This window comes from Zootoca vivipara, chromosome 9, assembly GCF_963506605.1.
Source record: "Zootoca vivipara chromosome 9, rZooViv1.1, whole genome shotgun sequence".
Lineage (NCBI taxonomy): Eukaryota > Metazoa > Chordata > Lepidosauria > Squamata > Lacertidae > Zootoca > Zootoca vivipara.
In genome coordinates this window covers 62,873,674-62,897,643 of record NC_083284.1, presented here as the reverse complement: position 1 = coordinate 62,897,643, position 23,970 = coordinate 62,873,674, and the positions used below count along the sequence as shown (strand labels likewise).

Genomic DNA, 23,970 nt, shown 5'->3' with positions numbered 1-23,970 from the left:
ATTAGGAGCAATGGAACCACACAAAGAGGCAACATGCCAGGCAGGATACAACAAGATTTATTTGCTCAGCATATGCTAAGTAAATGGTGCAGTGCAATCAGCTCGCAACCTGCACACTGAATTGTGGATTTACAATACTTTTATACAGTCAAAAACAGGCCAACACCTTATTTCCTTAACTACAAAAACACATGTTTTCCAAATGCAATACACCCTTCTCCCTTATCTGGTCCTGTGAACCCAGCTTGTACTCCCCTCCTCCTTTACTGGGCGTGTAGAGAAAGGCAGGCATTTGATAACAGTTTGCAAGCTACACGCCCATGGGGCCCCCTGCCTGTGTCTTAATCCAACTATTTTCATATCAATTATGTGTGTCTTAAATAAAAGTACTGGCCCTTCAAAATAAATTCCATGTGTGCTATAAAATAATTAAACAGAACTAAACTCAAAAGCCTAACCACAGTATGTACAAACGGAACAGAATTATCGAATACTGTAGGAATATCTCCCCACCCCCAAGCGGGGCTCGAACCCCCGACCCTACGATTGAGAATCTCTTCCGGTAGCTCTACCGACTGAGCCATCTCAGCTAAGGCAGCGTTTGCCGACGTTACCAATAGTCAAGCACTGCCGCTGCCCTGAACGCTCGGAGTCCTTCCGCAGCGGCAGGTGAGAAGCGCCGGCTCTCCCATCTCCGGCGCTCGCTAGGGAAGTCGAGGAAGGGTTAACTCGGCCTATCCAATCAGGCCGCGCCCGCCTTGGGGAGGCGGAGCTTCCCGGCCTGGACGCGTTGCTGCGCCTGCGGAACCAGGGAAGAGGTTGCCGCGTCTCGAAGCAGCGGGTTCTGAGGGGACGGAGCGGCGGCGCTGAGGGGAAAGAATGGCGACGATGGCGGAGGCGGAGGAATTCCAGCGGATCCAGGGAGCGGCGGCCGACTGGCTGCTGTGGGACAAGGTGCGGGAGAAAAGGGGGAGGAAGGAGCCGGGCGTGTGGGGAGAGGGAGGCCGCCCAGGAGCTTATATAGTGGTCGCCTGTCGGAGATGAGAGAACTGCAGAGTGTTCTAGGGACCCCACGGGGTCATCTAGCCCAACCCCCTTGCGCTGCGGGAATGAATGCGGCGCGTTCGAATCACAGAATGTGGGGTTGGAAGGGAACCCCCGTGGGCATCTAGCCCAACCCCCTGCTAGGAATGAATGTCCAAGTAGCCATAGGCAACGTCTCTGTGGGACCTTGGGGGGCTTTTAAGAAGCATGTTGCTAAACTGCCTGGCCATTCCTTACCCGAGAAGAGTGGCTATTAGCATTAGTATTGTGCATTTCATCCTCTGGGGGCTGGCTAGGGAGTCCATGAAAGCAGGAGCAGGATTTCCTTTAAAAAAAAATTAAAAAAAATTAATTTTCAATTACAAAAATCCAATGTGCGCCAAATTCTATTAATACCAAATAACAATACCAATTCATATACAAATCAGTTGCATAGCCAATTATAAATTTTGTATGGTTTTAGGGTCTGAATTCCTTTAATTCTGCCTCCAGACTATTGCTCAAACCAAATACAATCCATTCTTGATAAAATCCCTTATACCACAACTACAATGATTAACTTCAATTCGCATTAACACGTATAGTAATTTGTTAATTTTCAAATGAAGTTCTCCTTTCTTCTTCCTGTGTGAGGTTTTAATTTCCATCAATTATTCCTTTATCAAATATTATGTCCATATTAATTATTCCTTATCTCCTTTGTTGCCTCGGAGACTTCTCTCTCTTTGTTCCCAACTCTTCTGATGCAGCTGTAAAATTACACTTTTGATTTCAAACAGAGAGTCACCCAACATCCTGCCAAAGCCCTGGCAGGCCTCCAAGTTATCCCTTCCACGTCCAGTTGAAGCAATTAATTATAATTATTTGTAGAAGATTGATTTGGTCCCCTTGCAAGTCTTCAAAGTCCAGTCCTTCCTCCCCTCAATGAGGGGGCAAGTGAAATAATTAACTCCGCAGAGGCTCCAAGCCCTTTTTATTATTATTCCAAACATTATTTTTTTCTCACACAGTCCCGTTTGTCATTATGATCCATATCTGTGCTCCCATCTCCTTTCTTCTTCATTTGCTTTAAAGAACAAAACTTTTAGCATTCCCAGGCATTTTCGGGGTGGGTGGGTTGCTGAGTCATTTATGTAACAAAGGATTCATAATAAGCGATTGGCTCCCCCCACAAACACATACTGTACCGTCTTTTTTGGCTCGAATGAAGTCATCTTTCCAATTTAAATCTGTATGAAGTTGTAACTGTTTTATTTCGGCAGTCCTTAATCTTGTCCCATCATTACCCACATGTGTCTCTGCATTAATCCTAATGAATCCTTTAATGAACAGAAGTACGGCTGCTCTTAATGGTGGCATTGGAGGGTTACCGAGAGGCGAATTGTGCTCTCACATCCATGTAGGAGGGAAAGCCAGGTACCAAGACTATCCATGAGTGGGCCCTGGGGGGAGATTACAAAGATAATTACCCTCTTTCGTCTTTGTTTATTGCTTCACCAGTGGTCTCCTCTGTCGTGGGAGCTGTGCCATTAAGGCAATCGGAAGCCACAGCAGCAGGATTTCCAGTAAGAGAGCATAGAATGGTAGAACTGGAAGGGACCCCAAGGGTCATTTAGTCCGTGTTAGAAACAGATATGAAAGCTAGGAGCAAATGACACCTTAAGCCTAAGTTATGGGCGCAACAACAGAATGTCTAGGCGTGCTTTTTTGTAACAAGAATACCAAGCTGAAAATGAATGAACTGCAGCTAAAATATTATGTTCGTTTTTCACATGGTCTAGACCGCATCTGAAGACTGCAAAAAACAAAGCCATACTTCCCCTGCCTGTCCCCCTGATATTCTTAAGGGGCCTTTCTCCAGTCCTCAGAGAGTAGCTGGAAGTCGGGAGGCAGAAAAAGGTCCTCCTTTCCTTCCACTCTGCAGTTTTAATCTGAAATCTTAGGCGTATTACAGAGCTCAGAAACTGTTCGCGCAAATGAAATTCCTGGTTGCAAAATGCGCCTAGAACAATGGGAGTTTCGAACACTGCATCTAGTCCAGCCCCCTGCACTGCAGGGATAAATCTGATTTGTTAGAATCATATAGTTGTAGAGTTGGAAGGGACCCCAAGGGTCATTTAATCCAATCCCTTGCAATGCAGGACTCTCCACTACAACATCCACGACAGATGGCCATCCAACCTCTGCTTCAACACTTGCAAGGAAGGTTCCTTGCACTGCAAGAACTATGATATAATAGCCATATTCAAACATCTAGAGGGCTGCCACATGGGGGAATGGAGCAAACTTGTTTTTTCCCTGCTCTGGGGTGTAAGAACTGAACCAATAATGGTTTCAAATGACAAGAAATGAAATTCCTCCTAAACATCAGGAAGAACTTTCTGATGGTAAGAGCTGTTCGACAGTGGAACAGACTCTCTGGAGGGTGTGGGCTCTCCTTTCTTGGAGGGTTTTAAGCAGAGGCTGGACGGCCTTATGGTTACTCACAGAAGCATTGAGTCCACCTACTAATTAGAACATGATTTAAACATTGCTAACCATAGTGTCTTCAAGCATTTACCCTTATGAACACCGTGTTTCCTTTCTACCAATGCCCAGTGCATCAGCAATGAAGACAAAGGTGATAGTGACTCAACATTCACTGCCCTAATCATCTTATTATGTCTATGTTCTATTTTTGAATGGGTTACAGTACGTACTGTACTCCACAAAAACATGTGATTTGGGTATCAAAATTAAATTTTAGAACTATCTAGACTAGAGGCTTTTTGTGTGTTAGTAGCAAAATTATTCAGCATTCCTTGTATTTCAATAGGGTGGCACAACAGTGGCTGTTTAATTTTTTATTCCAGTTTTTGTTTTACTTTGGAGGGATTTTTAGCTATATGTGTATTTATTTAAACTTTGTACTGTATACCCTTCCTGTCTTACATAAATAGCGTTTATTTCCCCAGATAGTTGAAATACCTTGCAGTACATTTTTTTACAATTCTACTTTGTAATGGTTTATGTTATCTTAAAATTCCAGACATTATTCAATTATTTATTTTTGATCCTCCAGGTGGTTAAGGTTGGTGGGTACAGTACAATGTGAAAGAAACTGGTTGTATTATTAATTTTGGATCATAATATTTGTTGACCAATCCCATTCTAAATTTGTATAATATTTATATGTACCGAAAGCAGTTTTAAGGATAAAAAAAACCCCCCACATTCAGAGGCAGATATGCACCAATCATCAGACCCGTTACTTCTGAAATAGTTCTTTGCATGGGCCTGCTGTTGAGAAAGTGGCTTGAGGAATGTAACCTTGGTTAAATATCAGAAGATGGTTACAAAACCTAAAGTAAAGTTCAACTAAGATCACCCTTCTGATAAGCAGCAGAGTACTATATTTACTGTTACAAAACGAGGATCCACCTTGGCAAGCTATTACGCATACAGATACCTCAATCCTTGGATGAACAGTGTGCTGCCCTAGAACCATTTGGGCCAGTACAGGTTCATAGGTTTCGTAATTTCTGGACTTTGTTATGCATTACAAGTATGGTAATGTTAATCCTGATTTAAACCAAAATCCACAGGAGGCCTGAAAGGTGGCAACACGAGAATGGACCTTTTCACTGGTGGCTCCTCTTATGGCATGCTCTCCCCAGGGTGGCTTGCCTTGGTCCCATCATTACATATCTTTAGGAATCAGGCAACAACACTATTTTTTATTTTTTATTGTGAGGCTTTTAATTATCCATGTTTTCTGTGAGTCGGTGGAATGTTTAAATGTAGCTTTTAAAAAATAGAGCTACTGTTTAGACGTTCTGTTTTCTTTCTACCCAGTTTTAATGTACAGTCGTACCTTGGAAGTCGAATGGAATCCGTTTCGGAAGTCCGTTCAACATCCAAAACATTCGGAAACCAAATTGCGGCTTCTGATTGGCTGCAGGAAGCTCCTGCTGGATGTTCGTCTTCCAAAAGAACGTTTGAAAACTGATCGTTTGGGAGGCGATTTGTTTGAGACTGTGTCTGTTTGCTTGTTTGACTTTACTGCAAATCCCTTTGAGTTACTTTGGTGAAAAAGCAACATATGAATTTTATAAACAGCAATAATAATGGTAACAGCGCTTGCTTTCTCATTGACCAACAGAAAAAGCTACAGAACTGCTGACTTCCATCCCTATTAATCCTGAGACAAGGACTGACTGATTGCAATCCTATTGCCTTCAATGGGTTTACTGCATTCCCATGTGTTTAATATGCCTCTGTGCACTTTGTAGTTTAGTGATAAAAGGGCGGGACTTTGGAAGCCCTTAGTTCCAATTTAACCTCAAAGCTGAACCTGGATATTACAGCAGGTTCATTTAATGCCAAAAGTAACAGTCTAAAAAGGAATAAGAAAATGTCTTGTGGAGCAGAGAGCCATAGTCTGAATGTAGAAGAAAGCAAGATTCAAGGTTTAATGAGCTTCTTGTGGAAGGACACTCCATTAACAGTGGGTCTGCTGCTGAATAGACCCTGATTATAGTGAATGCCAAGCTTGTATCCACAAAAGATGGTGCTGTTAGCAGGGCTTCACTGAACCCATTTGCAGTTCACACTTGGAGCAGTATTCTACCACTGTAAAACCATCATGGCTTCCCCCAAAGCATCCTGGGAAGTGTAGTTAGTTAAAGATGCAGAGAGTTGTTAGGAGAGCTTCAGGGAGCTTCAATTTTCAGAGTGGTTTAACAGTCCTTCCCAGAGAAACTCTGGGAACTGTACCTGCGTGAGGGCAATAGGAGTCTCCTAACAGCACCCTTAGCAAACTACAGTTCCCAGAATTCTTTGAGAGAAGCCAGGGCTGCTTATAAAGTGATGTGATGCTACTTTAAATGTAGCCACTGACAGTCCGTGGCAAATCATGTGGTAGGAGATGCTCCCTTTGGATGCTCAAAGCATTTCAACTGACTGCTGAAATATCATTGGTAATACCAATGACAAACTTAGTTGGCTTCTAAGGTGCTACTGGAAGGATTTTTTTATTTTGTTTCAACTATGGCAGACCAACACGGCTACCTACCTGTAACTAGGAGAGCAAGTGTTAGATCAGGCTGTAAGTATCATTGTTATTCAGCACCTCTTTGCCCAGCAACATGTGGAATAATCTGAATTTTAGCTATTTATTTATGTATGCATGCATTTCAGTTATATTTATTCCTCCTTCCAGGATGCAATCCTTACAGATCAAAAAAGCAAACAAAACACTCCCCTTTCCATTGTGTCTTTTGGATTGGAAGCCAGAGGGCAAAGACTGATGCTTGTGAGCTGGTCTAGGAGCCTTTTGGGGGGCTGAAGAGCAGAATGGTTCAGATTTTTACTGTAGAACATTTCCAGCACAAAGTCTTGGGGCCAGCTTTCTTTGAAGCTGCAATCGTCTTCATGCTCAGCTGTAATCTTTACATTCGGCAAAGAAGGCCAAATGTAAAGATTCTCAGTATTTCAAGAGCTCTAATATGTTCCATGAGGCTTCCTATAGGATAATTGCTGTGTAATTCTGGTCTTGAGGAACAATTAGTGACAATGAATCTTCTTGTGGTTTGTATCCCCCTCTTTAAAACAAAAAAAACAAAACAAAAACCTGCTGGATTTGGGCAAACAGTCACTGTATTGTCACATTGTCTGAATGTTTCAGCTCAGTACTGTAAATACTTAGTGAAATGAGTTGCCTAACTTGGCAGCAGGATTGAGCACAAGACTCCTTTCCTGTATTGCCTTTAGTTGTTAGGCAAGTGCTGGACATACAAGGCACTTTGTAAATGCCATAATAACATGTGGAACAACATGTCTGTACTGTATTGTGATATGATATGAAAAAGAATCTCACAGCCATTAAAAATAGCATTCAGTCACTATTTGAGGACTGTAATTGTGGCTATGGGCCTTTGCTTGTTGCTTATGCACTTTGGGCCCTTCCAGCACCGTGAGAAGTACAGTCGTACCTCGGAAGTTCTGAAACGTTTGACTTCCAAAAGAACGTTTGAAAACCGGAACACTCGCTTTGCTTTTTGATCGTTCGGAAGCCAAAACATACGAGTTCTGGGGTGTTTGAGAACCGAGGTACTGTATACCAGAAGGCATGGTGTGGCTCCTATCCTATACCAGCACTGCTCTTGTTTTTAGAAGAAATGGCTCTGTTTTCCTTTGAACCACATCAGCAAGGCCAAGAGGGGGTTCTTGTTGTCTGGGCAGCCCAAGGCCCCCATACACACTTCCCAGGCTTGCGCTCTGTGGAAGATCTCTTCGGTGGTGACTACACAGCGGTTTGACTTCACTCCCTGAGGCGCACTCTATTGTTTCTCGAGACGGACAGATGCCAACAACAAATGGCCCTGGGTCCTGGCCTGGGTTGTTGGGTGTTGAACTGAGAGTGTCTCCTTCAGCTGCACTTTGTAAGGGAGCATCAGTAGTGATGATGGCCAGAAAGCTGACCTTTAGGAAAGCTGCTCCCTTACAGACCCTTCATGGGCAAACTTCTGATAAGCTTTCAAGGAACCTCTGAATTTCTCTGAATTGGATTTCTTAGAATAATGGAAGTCTTGCAGTTACACTCTTTAAAAATTGGCACTAAATTTTTTTGGCAAAGTAGGTATGGTTTTCCATAAAAGGCGCCCTAAATTCTTGGCTCAAAATTAAACCCTGGTGAAATCCTTTTTCTTTACAGAATTCCAAAACCAGAGACACTGTAAAGCATCTGCTTGCAAATCGGAATACAGAAGAACTCCGGAAATGTTTTGGTTCACGGATGGAATTTGGGACTGCCGGGCTCCGAGCACCTATGGGAACAGGAACATCTCAGATGAATGATTTGACTATTATTCAAACTACTCAGGTACCAGATTTTAAAAAAAACAGGTCTTTATTTTTCTTTAAAAGTACTGTATGCCTGTTTTTCAAAGAATGGTTGTAATTGACAGAAAGTTGAATGCCTCTCTCATTATCAATAAGTCAAGCCCATCCATGTAGCGAGTCAAATAATTGAAACCATTTCAGTGACTTAATCCTGCTTTTCTTTAATTGGTAAGCATACCATTAATGTCTCTGCAACTATTTGTAATGATTGGCTGTTGTCGTTTTTAAAAATCCCACCAAAGCTTTAGAGAAATTAAACTGCATCTCAAAATAGCCATCATTTTCCATTGGAACACCTGTTCAGTTTGCAAGATAAAATGAGCTTTTAGAAATAGTTTCTCCAATATTTGGAGGCTAATTCTTCCAATTTGGGTTTTTCCTGAAGGTGGCTTATTAATTTTTGAAATAACATAAAGTCTGAATTGAATGTTAGTGAGATACGCATTGAAGCGTAGGCGCAGAACAACACAATCGGAATGTTGCAAGGCATATGCAATTGCCACATTGCTACAAGGATTGTAAGATAACAGGTCACTAAATCGACCTGAATAAATATCAAGGTGGAGCACTAATTGGGAGAGGTCTCGTGGTAAGAGCTGTGTTGCTCTTCACAGATGACCAGAAAACCATTCAACAAACATGGCAGCAATTTACATGCAGTGTTACCACATGTCCTGTGTGTATACACTGATGGTACAAGTGTTTCATGTTTATCATGCATACAGAAAGATGGCACTGCTGTCTTAGAGTCATTTTTGCAGCAGCTGGGAGCCAGCATGGGGCAGTCTTTCCCAACTTAAGTGCAGCCTTACAGCAGGCTAAGATCAGCATCCACATCTTCCCAGATTTACAGGCAGAAATATTGCTCTTCCCCCCCAAAAAACCACCTGATTAGCGTAGTCAAGTATTGCTCAGCTTCTCATTTAGGATTCTGTAATAAGAACACAATTAACTGATTTCCCTTTTTGTGTCATATATATAAGAGAGCACATAACTTGCACCACGGTAAGTTACATTGGCACATATGAGCAGTATGAAAAGAATAACTCTGCAATGCTTGCACAAAATCATGGCTTATAACCAGGGTGGATTTGATCTGAATCAAATCAGTTTAAATCAGTAGTCAGTAAGACTTGATTTAAATCATGTTTGTTTTTTTACAGAAAGACTCATTCTTGCTGGTATAAACTTTATATTTACAATCGGATGAAGGTTTCATTTTTGGAATAATAAATTTTCAGAGTAGTTTTTACAGTTATATCAAAACTTACTGATGTTGTTATACTACTAGAAATATGTAGACATATAATTATGAAATTATTGTGAGGTTTAATAAGTTAACTTTTCTGCTGTACTTTATTGGAAGGAGAAAAATAATCATTTCTTTAATAACAGTTAACTGCTGTGGTTAAACGATTAAAAAAATTAGACTGAGTTTTAGAACACATGAAAAACTTAAAACAAAAACTTAAAACAAAATTTCCCGATGAATAGCCTTTGGCCTATAATGTAACTTAGATAGAAAACTATCTTTGGACAGATTTTTTCCCCAAAAGCATTTTATTTTAAAAATCCAATTTAAATTTTAAAAAACCCAATTTAAATTTTAAAAAAATCCAAAAATTTTGTTGTTTTTTTAAAAAAAACATCATTGATTTTTATTCACCCTGCTTATAACATTGCATTGGCCACCCTGATCCATACCGTAAGAACCTTATTTGCAGAGGCAGTAGATACTGGAATTAGGTTGGTAAAATGCAATCCTCAAAGTTACTGTAGTAGGTATTTCCTTAAGTATGACCTGAGGTTTTCAATCTGTTTTTATCTTACCTGATCAAAAGTCTCTTCCTTGTTAACAGTATTTCTTTTCGGGGGAAATTATGCTTTGTAGAAAAGGGGATTTGCAAGTTGGTTTGTCTTTTAGTTACTACTTTTCATTCTTAGAACTTGTCTCCAAGATGATGCTTTAAAAGCCCTCTGCCACTTGAGAGGGAGAGGGGACACATTTCTTGGAACATGGGTGCAAGGTGAAAACTCGCCAAGTTGTTTCTTCCTCCACTCTCCTGCCCTCAAGGCAAGATGCTTCATCACGAGCCCTGTAATATATTCATTTCAAGATGTCGTAACTTCTTCACTTTGCAAGCAATAGCTTCCTCTTCCTCTGTTCTGTAGAAGATGTACAAAGTTTTATGGCGGACTTTCAAAACTGCTGGCACTTTGTATGTTTTCGTTTCTAGGGATTCTGTAGGTACCTTGAAAAGAGCTTCACTGACCTGAAGAAAAGAGGCGTTGTGATTAGCTACGATGCCCGTGCTCATCCTTCAAGTGGGGGTAGCAGCAAAAGGTATACTTAGCAACTGCTGCAATGATTTGTTGATGACATGCTTGTTTTGCCATAGATGGAGAAGGGGGCCACTCAGAATGAGCTCCTTTCTTCACTTAAACTCAAGGGAAAGTATGTGTCACGATGACCTGATAATATTGATTGATTGATTTTTTTTAATCCCACCTTCCCTAAAAATATCACTATTAAAACAATAAAAATATTAACATTCAATGGGTCTAGCAGCTCCAGTCGAGTATCTTTCCTCTTCTTTAGGAAACTGGGACAAAGAATAATAAAATTAAAGGAATTAAGGCTGTAATTTGAGGCACACTTGCTAAGGAGTGAGGTCTATTTCATTGGGATATACCTCCCAAGTAAGGACACTTAAGAGTATGTAAGATTTGTGGGAAGTTGTTTTAGTCTTTTCTGTGGTGGTGGTTTTAACTTCCTTTATGTTTTAATTTGCAGTTGTATTTTTTTTAGTGATTCTTTTATTGTTTTATATCTTTTTGTAAGCGGCATTGTAGCAAAAATCCTCAATCAAGCAGCATATAAATTTTATGAAACACATACATACCTACATACATACATAATATCATTATTGGTAAGAAGTGTATTGAAAATCCAGAAGGTGTTTCTTCCACAAACTGCTCTCCTGTACTCTGCTGCCCCCTGGCTGCTAGAGATCCCTCCTTTTATTTCATTATGTTGTGGAGAAAAAGCAGTACTTGCTTGGCAACTAGGGGGTGAACCTGGTTTCCTTTTGGAACTGAGGAACAACTTATAGTGGTACTTAACTTTTTAAAGCCCTGGCTATACAACCAGATTGGTTGTGTTTAATAGCCAGGGCTTGGCCTGCTTCATATGTTAACATCATACTTTTTCTGTCATGCACAGAGATTTTATCTCCATACTATATACATTTTATAGTCCTTGTGATCGAGAACATGGCCGTGCTACCGTCCTTCGTAGATTGCTACGTAAATGCATGCTGTTTGCAGGGTGGGTGGAGATTGATTTTTGTGCTGGCAAACGTAATACATGAATATCAGCTAAACGGCTCCTAGGTTCAGTGCAGTACTTCCTCGAGTTTTGCAAGAGGATTCCTTCCTTGTTTTCAAATTATTATTTTTCTCGCCAATAGATTTGCAAGGCTTGCTGCGACAGCATTTATCAGTCAAGGCATTCCTGTGTACCTTTTCTCCAACATCACACCGACTCCTTTTGTGGTAGGTCATTAGCTCCCTGCACCCCAGTTATGCTACTTATACATTGTTAGAAGGGTCAGTAGATAAATATAATTTATTGTGGTGTTATACACACACAGAGAGAGGGACACAGAGAGAGAGAAAGTGTTGTACCTTGGAAGTCAAATGGAATCCGTTCTGGAAGTCTGTTCAACTTCCAAAATGTTTGGAAACCAAAGCACAGCTTCTGATTGACTGCAGGAAGTTCCTGGAGCCAATCGGAAGCCGCGGAAGCCCTGCTGGACGTTTGGCTTTCAAAAATAGTTCGCAAACTGGAACAGTCACTTCTAGGTTTGCGGCATTCAGGAGCCAAAACTAAGCTGTTTGAGAACCAAGGTACGACTGTATTTGCCATGAGATGAGGTCAATCCATCTGGATACTTCAGTGTGATGTAGCGGTAGGCATGCTGTGCTTGGTCCAGAAAAACATTGATTCAAGTCCCCACTCAGCCAAGAAGTGCACTGCAAGTATCTGGACAAATTGTTACCTTTCACCCATCCCTCTTTCACAGTGGTGAAGTTAAAATGTAATTCCTATGTATCACATAAACAAAGATCAGTTTAACTAGAACAAGACCTTCAATATTTCACTGACATTCTAAAAAGTGCTCCAATTTCAGGGAGACTGTAGTAGGAGGCTGTTTAATAACTTGTGACCGGGATGCGTGGGGAAAATGGGAAGAGACAGCTTTTTCTGGACTGAACTTTATAGCTGCATGTATACTGTACTGAGATTCTTAGAATGTGGGAGAGAGGAATAAACACGTGATAAATATTTTCTAAAAACTGTGAAGAAAACAGGGAAAAACAGGTAGTCTTCTTCCATTTTAAGATTCCTTTTTTTGCTTCTTTTCCACAGCCTTATGCAGTGACTCACCTGAAACTTTCTGCTGGAATTATGGTTACTGCATCTCATAACCCAAAACAAGACAATGGATACAAGGTATTCCCCTCCTCCCCCTCTTCTTTTTCCAGAACACCTGGATCTGGCCTGAAACAATTTAGAGGTGGAGATCATGTTTCATTTAGGGTTTTTTAAAAAACCCTGTACAGCCAGGAGGGTGGGGCAAGAGAAGGAAACACTGCAGAGAGAAGGAGGGTTTAGTCTGTTGGATACTGATTCACCAATACATTCCTGGTGGGAAGAAAAAGCTGGCAAAACAGACCTTGTACCCAGCTTGACTGTCCCCTTAGTGTGTGATTCCCGCAGTTCTACTGCATGTGCTGAGCTGCTGTACTTGACTTGCCTGGCCTCCTCATTCTTCATCCGCCCTCCCACATTTTTGTCCCCAATATGTCCCAGTTTCCCATAGTTCAGGCCCCAGCTGTCTTGGTTGCCACCACCAGCAATGTCATCTGCTCCAACATCATGGTCATTGCTTACCCTGTTTCTGCCACCGCTTCTGCACATTCAGACCCACCTTACTCACTGCCACCCCACAAACCAGCTCCGTGTTGCAGAGCTGCCCCACAGCCCTAAAACTAACTCTGTTTATACATCTCTATGGTTTTTTTGGTTTCTTAGAATTCCAGGGCAACACCTGGTACTTTCAGCTACTAAGTAGATCCATCATAATGAAGCTTCCATTAATAGATAATCTGCACATAATCTCTATTACGTAGGTGTTACTTAGGTGATCCACGTGACAGTCACCTCCAGGCTTGACTACTGTAATTCGCTCTACACGGGGCTGCTCCGGAAACTGTCCCAGAAACTCCAGCGGGTGCAGAATGCTGCAGCGAGGCTCCTCACAGGGTCCCTGCCGTGGGAGCATATTCACCCAGTGCTTTACCAGCTACACTGGCTCCCGGTGGAGTATAGGGTCAGGTTCAAGGTGCTGGTTTTGACCTTTAAAGCCCTTTGTGGCTTAGGGCCCTCGTATTTACGGGACCGCCTCTCCTGGTATGCCCCGCAGAGGACCTTAAGGTCCATGAATAACCATAGTTTAGAGGTCCCGGGCCCTAAGGAAGTCAGACTATCCTCCACCAGGGCCAGGGCCTTTTCAGTGATGGCTCCGACCTGGTGGAATGCTCTGTCGCATGAGACTAGGGCCCTACAGGATTTAACCTCCTGCTGGGCCTGTAAGACAGAGCTATTCCGCCTGGCCTTTAATTTGAACTCAGCCTGATCTTTTATTTCCCTTCTCTTCCCCCCTCCCCCCTTTTATAAAGATTACCCACTCTGGGACCCCACAGCTAATTCTCCCCTGGCCTCCTCGCTGCCCCAAGTAGGTCTAATTTGGCCAGCTAGCCCTGGTGACTATCTAATGTTTATTCGATGGATTTCCCCCAAATTGATTCTTGAACCTGAATTTTATTGTTATTCATGCTTTTATACTGTATTTTATGCCGCTTTTATGTTGTATTACAATTAAGTGTTTTAAATTTGTTGTTAGCCGCCCTGAGCCCAGGTTTTTGAACCGGGAAGGGCGGGGTATAAATAAAAAATTATTATTCTTATTATTAGGTTTATTGGGGAAACGGCGCTCAGATAATTTCACCTCATGATAAAGGAATTGCTCAAGCTATTGAAGAAAACCTAGAGCCATGGCCTCAAGCTTGGGATGACAGCCTGATTGATAAAAGTCCCCTACTACACGATCCTTATTCATCTATTAACAAGGACTACTTTAAGGACATACAGAAGCACTGCTTTCACAGGTAAACTGTCAGAGAAGACTTTTCTTCCTTCTTGGGGATAAATATATGTTATTTAATTTTAGTGCAACAGGATTAAAATTGAAAGTAAGTTGCAAGTAGGTTTTCTCATACAGAAATGGGAATTTCTTTTGTCCATTGGTAGAAAGGTGGGACAAACTTCTGATGAGGTATGTAGGATGAAAGAAAGAAAAAAAAAGAATCTTTATTTGCATCAGCCATTGGCCATAACAATAAAATAACAATACAATAGACAAAGAATAGAAATAAAAAGTCAATTATATAAAATACATTTTAGAGTTTTGAATCAATAGTCAAATAGTGGATCTTATTCTGATTGCCCCAGCTAAAAACCTTGCAACCTTTGCTGTCACCTGCTCATCTTGACCTGCCAAGAGAAAGGGCAGTGTGGCAGTGGCTGGGCGACCAGGAATGGACAATAAAAGAGGGGTGATGTCTTTATAAAAAGTGCAAGCCAGAAGGACATGCGTCACCAATTCAGTACTGCCATCTCCAGAGGGACTGATGAGGGATGTAGGGAAGAAAAGGCAAAAGGTTGTCTTATCTCTAGCAAGCGACAAGCATAGAGACCGTTAAAATGGGTAGGAGGATCAAATGGTGATGTAGCAGCTGGTAAGAGGAGTTCATGTTATTAAAATCTCAGCTGATGGCCTAACGTAGATAGACAATGCATGCTTGACACTTGAAAGGAAGGCAACTTGTGGCGAGTCCATTTTTCCTTTCTCAGCTGCTGAGGGAAAGGCGTTGAGGACAGGAATGTCCCAAACTTCAGGTCTGTGTGTTTCCCTTTGTTCATCTGTGATCGTTCTTCATTCCCTGCCTTATTCCATAAGACATCTAAGCAGGTACTGTAGCAGTGCCAGCAGAGAGGAGATACACAGAAGGAGTTGCACACACATTGCAACCACCTTGCAGTTGTGTGTATATGCAGGAACATCAACATTGCTTGAATACAGAGTCTGCTTACATCAGTTGTGTGGCCTGGAGTTGAGAATCAGGCAACTTGTAAGCGGCTTTTTTTTAAAAAAAAAATTCTAGTGAAAGAGGATACAGTATAGTACAGTGCATTTCTTTGTTATTAGCATAAACAAGCTCATGCCAATGTAATGTCATTGATGTACTTAATTTCAGGGATATAAACAAGGAGACAAAGCTGAAATTTGTCCACACTTCTGTGCACGGTGTAGGCCATGAGTTTGTGCAGTCAGCCTTTAAGGCATTTGACTTTAGCCCTCCATTTGCTGTTCCTGAACAGAAGGAGCCTGATCCAGAATTTCCAACAGTAAAATATCCAAATCCCGAGGAGGGTAAAGGCGTACTGGTAAAGCACAATTTAGTCAAAATACTTCCTTCTACCTTTCTTTTGCGCCACTTCAAACATTTCCTGATAACCTATAAACCTTCTAAATGCATATTATTTTTTTAAAGTTGACATGTACTTACATTTTTTGAAAAAGCCATCAAACATCTTTTCTTCTTCCTCTTCTCTCTCACTCCTTGCTGTATCCTGAGGACAAGTTCATGTTACTTTCATGGAATCAAAAATTTGATGTGTTCCTTTTTCTGCAAGAGGTGCAATTAAAATAATGTGTGAATCAGGACCAAGTTGTCTCTTTCTTTGGCATATACAGTAGTTTCAGGGTTTGAGCCAAACTTTCCCATCTCTTGTATTATTATTTTTGGCATAAAATGCATTGAATATATTTCTTTTCTTTTTAAAATGTTACTGCTTTGGGGCCCTTCACTTTCCTGTTCTTTTTTAGACACTGTCTTTTGCCTTGGCCGAAAAAGAAGGAGCTCGGATTATTTTAGCCAATGACCCAGATGCTGATCGACTTGCTGTTGCAGAGAAACAAGAAAGGTATGGTTGCTTGCTTTGGTGATTTCAGTGTTTAACACTAAATTTGATTGTTGTAAATGTTGTAAATGTGTCTGTTGCCGTACTTTTCTTTTGACTACTGTCAAAAGTGCTGGCAGTACATGCTCTTGAGAATAATAAAAATGTATCTTACATCAGTTTCTTTTTAAAAAAATACTTACCCAATATTTGTGGAAAAACATGCCAGTTTGCATTTCTTAGTGAGAAAGTATTGATCTGATGTGTAGAGATCTTTCCCATTTTAATTAATTCAAGAAGCTTCTCTGTGTGAAAGAAGCAAGCAGAAGGTTCCTGATGTTTGGGTTATTCCTTAAGAGAAGCAGAGTACAGCTGGCTTAAACAGGCTCTCTTATCTCTTCTGTCAAGGTCATGCTGACTGTAAAAGTAGGACCAGGAGTCTGGGTTTCACTTTCTCTTTTTATCTCTTTTCCTTTTGGTGTAGTGTTCTGCACATAGTGCGCTTAGTATTAAGGTTTAGACTTATTGTAAGTTATTGTAAGTTTAAGTTAAGTCTGCTGCAACTGGATTTCTTATGGACAGTGCCAATCCTGAATGTATTGGATTTGTGACCATTATGCTTATCTGCCTTCAGTAGCAGTAAAGCTCTGCTGGATGAAATATAATTGCCTCTGGTCTATTTGGGGGGAATCCTGCAACATGTTTAAGTTGTTACTCTGCTAACTATACATTGGAATCTACTCTGGATCAGTGTTGAGTGGAATTGCATGACAAATAAAAGTGCACATTCTATATCCCTTTGTTTTTGGAACTGCAACCTCAGCACAATTTCTTTACTGTAGTTCCTATCATTTCTTTATGTTAAGCTGCCGAGCTACTGTCTCTCTAACCATCTAAACTTGTTGTGTCCCTCAGTGGAGAATGGAAGGTGTTTTCTGGCAATGAATCAGGAGCTCTTTTGGGCTGGTGGATCTTCACTTGCTGGAAAAAGCAGAATCAGGAACCCGCTGCCATCAAAGATGTATACATGCTTTCGAGCACGGTGTCCTCCAAAATCTTAAGAGCAATCGCACTCAAGGAAGGATTTCACTTTGAAGTAAGCCGTTTGAGGGCAGGAGAGAAGCATATTTTATTTTCCTGTAGACAGTGTTCTGACTGAAATCTTGTTCTGCACAGGAAACATTAACAGGATTCAAGTGGATGGGAAACCGAGCCAAGCAGCTCATGGACCAGGGAAAAACGGTCTTATTTGCTTTTGAAGAAGCGATTGGTAATAAGTTTTCCATAACTCAGAGTGGTTTAGACTGAAATATTTTACAGAGATGGGCATCTGTTTAATGTACCATCTACTCTTGTGGGTTGTTGTTGTTGTTGTTTACTGGTCTTGGGAACTGATTACCTGTAGTACAGTGGTATCTTGGTTCTCAAACTTAATCCGTTCCGGAAGTCTGTTGCAAAACCGAAGCATTCCAAAACCAAGGCGCACTTTCCCATAGAAAGTAATGCAAAACAGATTAATCTGTTCCAGACTTTTAAAAACAACCCCTAAAACAGCAATTTAACATGAATTTTACTATCTAACGAGACCATTGAACCATAAAATGAAAGCAATAAACAACGTACTATACTATAAAATAAATAAGACAGTATTGTAGATGATAATTTTTTAAAAAAATCTTACCTGCACATGATAGCTATCAAACTATAGTCATTGTTTGGATAGGGGGCTTTTATCCATTTCCACAGTCACACAATCAATCAATCAATCAGTAGCTGAACTGGGTTTCACCCAGTCACAAAAACAAATTAACCAGAAAAGCCTCAAAAACATGCAAAAATACATAGCAAAAACAAAAGCGCCAAACAAATTATATGCAAAGTAAATTCTACAGAATTTATCCCAGCCACATGGGAAGAAAGGACCATTATGATGAGGCACCTAATATAGTATTACTTGCAAATCAGTCCTGTGATTGAGATGAAAATTGGGGCTATCCTTATCTCGGTACTAAAATGCACCTAACTCTTCTGAAATTGCAGTGAAATGCATTTCCTAACATTGGTCATTCACTTGAAATGATCCTTCAGTCTGTGATCCAGGTCTTGGGTTTAGGGCTTAGGTTTAATAATATTGGTCACAACCGATGTTAAAGATGTTCTGTCTATAACTTTGTCTTCAGGATATATGTGCAGCCCTGTGGTCTTGGATAAAGACGGTGTCAGTGCTGCAGTAATAACTGCGGAGATGTCTGCTTTTCTGGAAACCAAGAAATTGACTTTGTCTCAGCAACTGAAAAACATTTACAATGAGTGAGTTTACAATGAGCATTTCATAGTATACTTAATATATTTTCTACATACAAGGTACATGGAGCTCACAGGTAACTATTTTGCCTTCAAAGGTACGGCTACCATGTTACTAAAGCTTCCTATTTTATCTGTCACGATCAGAAGATTATTAAGGAGCTATTTGAGAAGCTTAGAAATTATGATGGGAAGAACACTTATCCAAAGACCTGTGGGAGATTTGCAGTGTCTGGAGTACGGGATCTAACTACAGGCTATGACAGTAACCAGACTGATAAAAAAGCTGTAAGTAGCTGGAACTTTTTGTTCTTTTATTTCTATGAGACTGTTGCTCCCTGAATGATGTCTTATGAGGTCCTCATCCTAAATTTCTTTATTTGGAAATAAGTCTCATTGATTCCATTCCAGAGGCAAGCCAACTAAAAAGGAGTCCTATGACATCTTAAAGATTAAGGGAGGAATTCAACGTCACACTGTTCTGATCAGTATAAGCGCTTCTGCTTGTCAGAGGGAACTATCCCCCTTCTCCTCCCTTCATCTCTATTTGTTTGAGGACCAAGGCAGAAATTAGTGACACAAGGCTTCAAAAAGTGAACTGGCAGCTGAAAACAGAGCTCAGGAAGCAGGGCAGATCCCATCCCTTAGTAAGGATAAAAAAAAATTAAACAGTTTTGAAATACTGTGTTTTGTGTACTGCCTTGTAAGCAATGCTGGGACTAAATGCAAACATGCACATACCAGTAGTATTGAATTCCCTCATCCTGCATGTAGATTCCTTGCAGAAGTAGTCAATCTATGCTGTTCCTTTGTCAGTGCATATGACTGATGGAAGAATCTTACGAACCCAATGAATAGAGATACTGTAGGCTGCCCAGGTGACTTGCTGTTTTGATCATAGGCATGTCCTAGGCCAGGGGTTCCCAACAAAATTTTCTCGAGGACCCCTCATCGAGCCGCTATTGTGACAAGGACCCCCATTAATTCCTAATCCTAAAATTAAAAAGTGAGAGCCAAATTAAGTCTTTTTAAATTTTATATTTATACGTTTTTTACAGTTACAACAGAGTACTCCATCAGTATACAGTTAGTTTTAATTTTCAGTTCTTAATGAGATGAGTTAAATCTGTCCTTTGAGTCTATTATTTCTGAAATATTAGGTTCCAAACTTGAAACTTTCACTCTGAAATCCGACTGCATGTCGAGCCGATTCCTATATTTGTTTTTCATGAAACACATGGAAGAAAATGCTTGCTCACACCGATATGTGGTTGCAAATGGAAGGATCTTTTTCATTGCCTTATCTCCAAGTTTCTTGTAGTCCTTGCATGCTGATGCAAGGTTCGAGAGTCACTGACTTACTTGCTTGAACATCAAATGCATTATCTTCCTCTTCATCTGTAGGCCTTTGTCGTTTTAACGAACCACTTTTTAACCAACGGTCCATTTTTAACTACGCAAACTGTAGCTTCCGCGAAAAACAACGCTTTGTTTACAAACACTACTGTTTTGCAAAGAGGCAGCGTGCGCCAGGGAGGAGGGAGCGGAATGGAGAAGACAGGGTACCTGCGCAGTAGCGCACAAATGAAGCCGACGTGCGCAAAGCATCTTGTGGAGGTGAGCGTTAGTAGAATGCGCGCGCTGCCTCTTTGCAAAACAGTAGTGTTTGTAAAGTGCCACCTAACAGCATACAGCAGAACTACTGCCTCTATCTAATTCTAGTTTTGCGCTAGACTCTGCTCATGCAGGAAGCGGCCAAAACAAAAAATCTGTTATCATACGAAATATATTTAATATATTTTTTATTCTAATAGCATCTTGCGGACCCCTCTGGCATAGCTCGTGGACCCCTGGGGGTCCCCGGACCACCTGTTGGGAACCACTGTCCTAGGCAAGAAAGATACCTGCAAATTAGAATAGTGTGTGTCATATTTGGCATCCTAGTGCCCAATCCTATATTTTCACTCCCCCAAGAAAAGATAGCTCTTGAAATCCCCACTGTCCATTTTTCACAAGGAAGAGTCCAGAAAAGGTTAGTGCTTTATTTCTTAATTCCATGAACTCTACTCTTAGAAAGCTCATGATTAGTCATTACTCATTAGCACATATGAGTCTCATGCAGTCATAGCCAAAATTGTGACAAATTTACCTTTTGTGGTGTTAGGTGCTTCCCACCAGTAAAAGCAGTCAAATGATAACATTTACGTTTACTAATGGATGTGTGGCTACCATGCGAACCAGTGGAACCGAACCCAAAATCAAATACTACTCAGAGCTTTGTGCACCTCCTGGAAACAGGTATTGTTTAGATTTATTTATTTTTTCTGTTGCAAACCATTGTTAAATTTGGATTTCTCCTTCTGTAGAGTTTTTCACAGAATAGGTGTTTGAGCAGTTTTCAGAAATTTTGTTTAACGCAGTTTTGGGCCGGGTAAGCTAAATTTCATTGTCATATCCACAAAACCTCAGTCCATTGTATTTCAAATGTGTATTTTAAACCACCTCCCCTTCACTTTATCCCAGCCACTACCACCACAGTTCAGAATGGACTTTACCCATTAGCATATCATGGGAATAAATCTACTGTTTTTAATGTGAATGAGAATTTGAATAGATTGAAACCCAGGTTTTGTTTTGGGCTCATTTTAGTGACTTTGAAAAGCTGAAGAAAGAACTGGATGAACTGGTCAGTGCAATTGAAAAATATTTCTTTGAGCCAGAGAAGAATAAGCTGCAGCCCAAGCCAGAGTGATACAGCTGTCCCTGTTTTCATCTCTACACAAACAATACTTTCTACAGTTAATTGGATAATATGTATAAATCACTTGTTTCCATGAATTAAGGGTGCACAAACTCGACTGTAATTTCACCATTTTGAGTAGTATGTTTGCATGTTTCATCTGTCTTGCGTGCTCGTATTTTGAGGGGAAATAAGTCTTCCCTTGGCAAATTCTCCTTCAACCAATTTCCTGATGAAATTGCATTTGTTTTTACTAAAATAGTTGGTGGTGTCTGTTGACACAAGGAATGTCCCCCACCATAGCTCACAAATGGAAGTGCAGAAAGTGCTCAGTAATGGATGCAGATTTTATGTTACAAGGCTTTGCATTCAATTGTAAGCTTGTAGGATTACCACACATACAGGTTTCCTGATCTATCATGCTTGTCTCCATTAGAACTTTTTAAACTTTTCACAGTCATCTCACTCCTGTTGGTGTGTGCATGTTGAAAAGTTGCCTCTTCACTTTCTTATATTCTCAAATTGGTCAGTGTCTCCTAGTTTTCCAGCTTTGCTCCCCATCCCTTGCATGCCTAATCTCTTTGGTTGCAAGCATGAGAGCAAAATCTGTTTCTCTTTTTTGACTCACAATACCTAGTTACCAGAAGTACCGTACTCCAGAAATAATAATAATTATAATTACAAAATGTAGGGTCTGCCTTGTCAGAATAAGCTGCAGTAAAATCAGCACATCAAAGACGTGGTATAGTCCCCAGTGCAGACAAGCCAGTTGCCTAACCTGAAACAGCACAGGCTGTTTATCATATATCTGAATCTTGAACTTGTAACAAAACAACAGTAGGTATAGTTCTACCAATAACAGAGACAATGGATTCAGCTCTGCAAGATGCTTATTTCCAGTGCTTTTTTCCTGGGGGGATGCAGGGGTACGCATACCCCTAAACATTTTGTGAATTAAGTTTGGCCTCATTGAGGGGCAGTATTTCAATATGAGTATGAAAATGAGAGTACCCCTAAATATTTTTTTAGAAAAAAGCACTGCATATTTCTATAATTATGTACTGTTAACCAGTGTAAACATAAGAAAATCAGACAATTATTCAGTCAGTTGCCCTATATATTCTGAGATATTTTCAAAAATCATTGGTTCTACGGAATATGATCTCTTCTGTCTGTATTGCTTATTTCTAATTACAGTACCTGCTCCTCCCCTTTACTGATTGCTTTAGGCTTGTTTGGGTTTTGCTTTGTTCTTATCAAGGGAACAGCATTAGCTTTATAGCAGCTAGCTATCTAAAGACAAGAGTCCTGTTTTCCATGACTAATCCCTCCAAATGGAAGCAGAATAAAAAATTACCTGTCTCAATGACGTATTGCCTAGAGTAGTAGGTTTTTTTCTGAGCCACACTTTGCTCATGCTGCCCGGAGTCTTTTCCAGCACTCTGTTTGAATGGCAATTCTGAATCACAAGCAGGATTGTCCTCTGTATCACTTGATGCTCTTGCTCTCATATGAAAAAGATATCTATCCATATTCTGCAAATTAAAAAAAAAACATTTTGATGCTATGCTTTACTACACTGAAATGTTTAAATGTTTCTTTGATTGTCCTTGAATCTTCCTGCCACACTTGCCACCTACCCCTGCTGCACTCTTTGAAAATCACTGCCTGAAGTTTTGATTACAAAAAAGACAATTTCTTTCTTCATGAATGACTTGAATGACAAATCAGAGATAGGATGTGCAATTTTTCTTAAAATTGTTGACTGATGTGAAACTCTTGGGATCCTAGCCAATCTGTCATCCATGATTGGTTTTTTTTTTAAAAAAAAACACAGCATACATTTGCATAACAGTTTTGCACTTAATTTATTTGACTACATTCCAGAAGAACTGTAGAGTCTCATTTGATGTCACCCAGTGTGGATGCTTCTTATGTATGGCAATGTAAAATACTGTTTGACTCTTTATTAAATGAGTGTTGCAAAGTTTATAAAATGCCTTCCTGTTCTTTTTGCTGTTTGTGGATGTCCTGCTGTTTATTTTCCCCTTGTGCATAAAAGACATGTGTATGTGGGTTGCACAGATACTCAAACAATTTTACTGTCAGCAAGTGGCTTTCTGCAACAATGTGTCTCAACTTTATAATAACTTGTCAGGAAGGGTGTAGCTAGGCAGAAGTGAAAGTTTTGAAATACAGATCTGAAAGTAAGACCGCGAGAACATGTTGAAAGCAACATTGATCAAAACATCACACAATTGGTCCTATTGCTCAATTTGTTGTCAACCTCTGAAATTGGTTAATATGCTTAACCAATAACTGATTAAAAAATTGGAATCAAGAAGATTTTTTGCTGGCAACCCATTTTCTGGATGAGCAGAAAGCAATTTCTTTATGTAGGCTATAATGCTGGAAAAAAATGTTACTAGCTTTGCTATATACATTTAAGTTTGGCTTGTTACAACTTAGTCTTCCAGTCAAGATAAGGAAAGAGGTCCCACTCAACTGCATTTTAAACAACAACATGAGTGTATTAAAGTTGCCGAATATAACTCATTTCTTCACATTTACAGGTCTTATAACATGCAGCATCAACTTAAAGGGGAAAGGTTATTTATTTCATAAAAAATTATATACCTCTTGACTGTAGAAAAAACATCAAAGCGGTTATATTGTGTGTAAAATATCCAGTGTCGTATCTGCCTGCCTGTTGCATTTGTTGGAAGTAGGTTTTTGCCTATGATAACTTATTCCACAACAAACTTGCTAGTCTTTAAGATGCTACAGGATGCTGTTTTGCTGCAGCGGTTGCAACGGTGCTGCATCACTTTGGAGTTGCAGGGGAAATTAGCTGTGTTAGTCTTGTACACCTATCTGCTGGTGTAAATACTTCAATTTACAGTGCCAGTAA

At 40.3% G+C, this 23,970-nt stretch overlaps 1 protein-coding gene across 2 annotated transcripts; it reads left to right on the top strand.

Moving 5' to 3' along the window:
- Positions 1 to 796: 796 nt before the first annotated feature.
- On the top strand, positions 797 to 22,878 carry PGM2 (phosphoglucomutase 2). Of its 2 annotated transcripts, XM_060278926.1 has the most exons (14): positions 797 to 954; positions 7,739 to 7,906; positions 10,164 to 10,270; positions 11,397 to 11,481; positions 12,359 to 12,442; positions 13,967 to 14,160; positions 15,310 to 15,499; positions 15,942 to 16,039; positions 16,931 to 17,111; positions 17,192 to 17,285; positions 18,196 to 18,325; positions 18,418 to 18,607; positions 20,484 to 20,617; positions 20,969 to 22,878. In XM_060278926.1, exons 1-14 carry the CDS (start codon positions 880 to 882, stop codon positions 21,069 to 21,071), a joined length of 1,833 nt encoding a protein of 610 aa, XP_060134909.1. In that variant the 5' UTR covers positions 797 to 879; the 3' UTR covers positions 21,072 to 22,878. The 2 variants fall into 2 exon arrangements, with proteins under 2 accessions (XP_060134909.1, XP_060134908.1); XM_060278925.1 differs by lacking the exons at positions 20,484 to 20,617; positions 20,969 to 22,878 and adding an exon at positions 19,724 to 20,471.
- Positions 22,879 to 23,970: the final 1,092 nt, after the last annotated feature.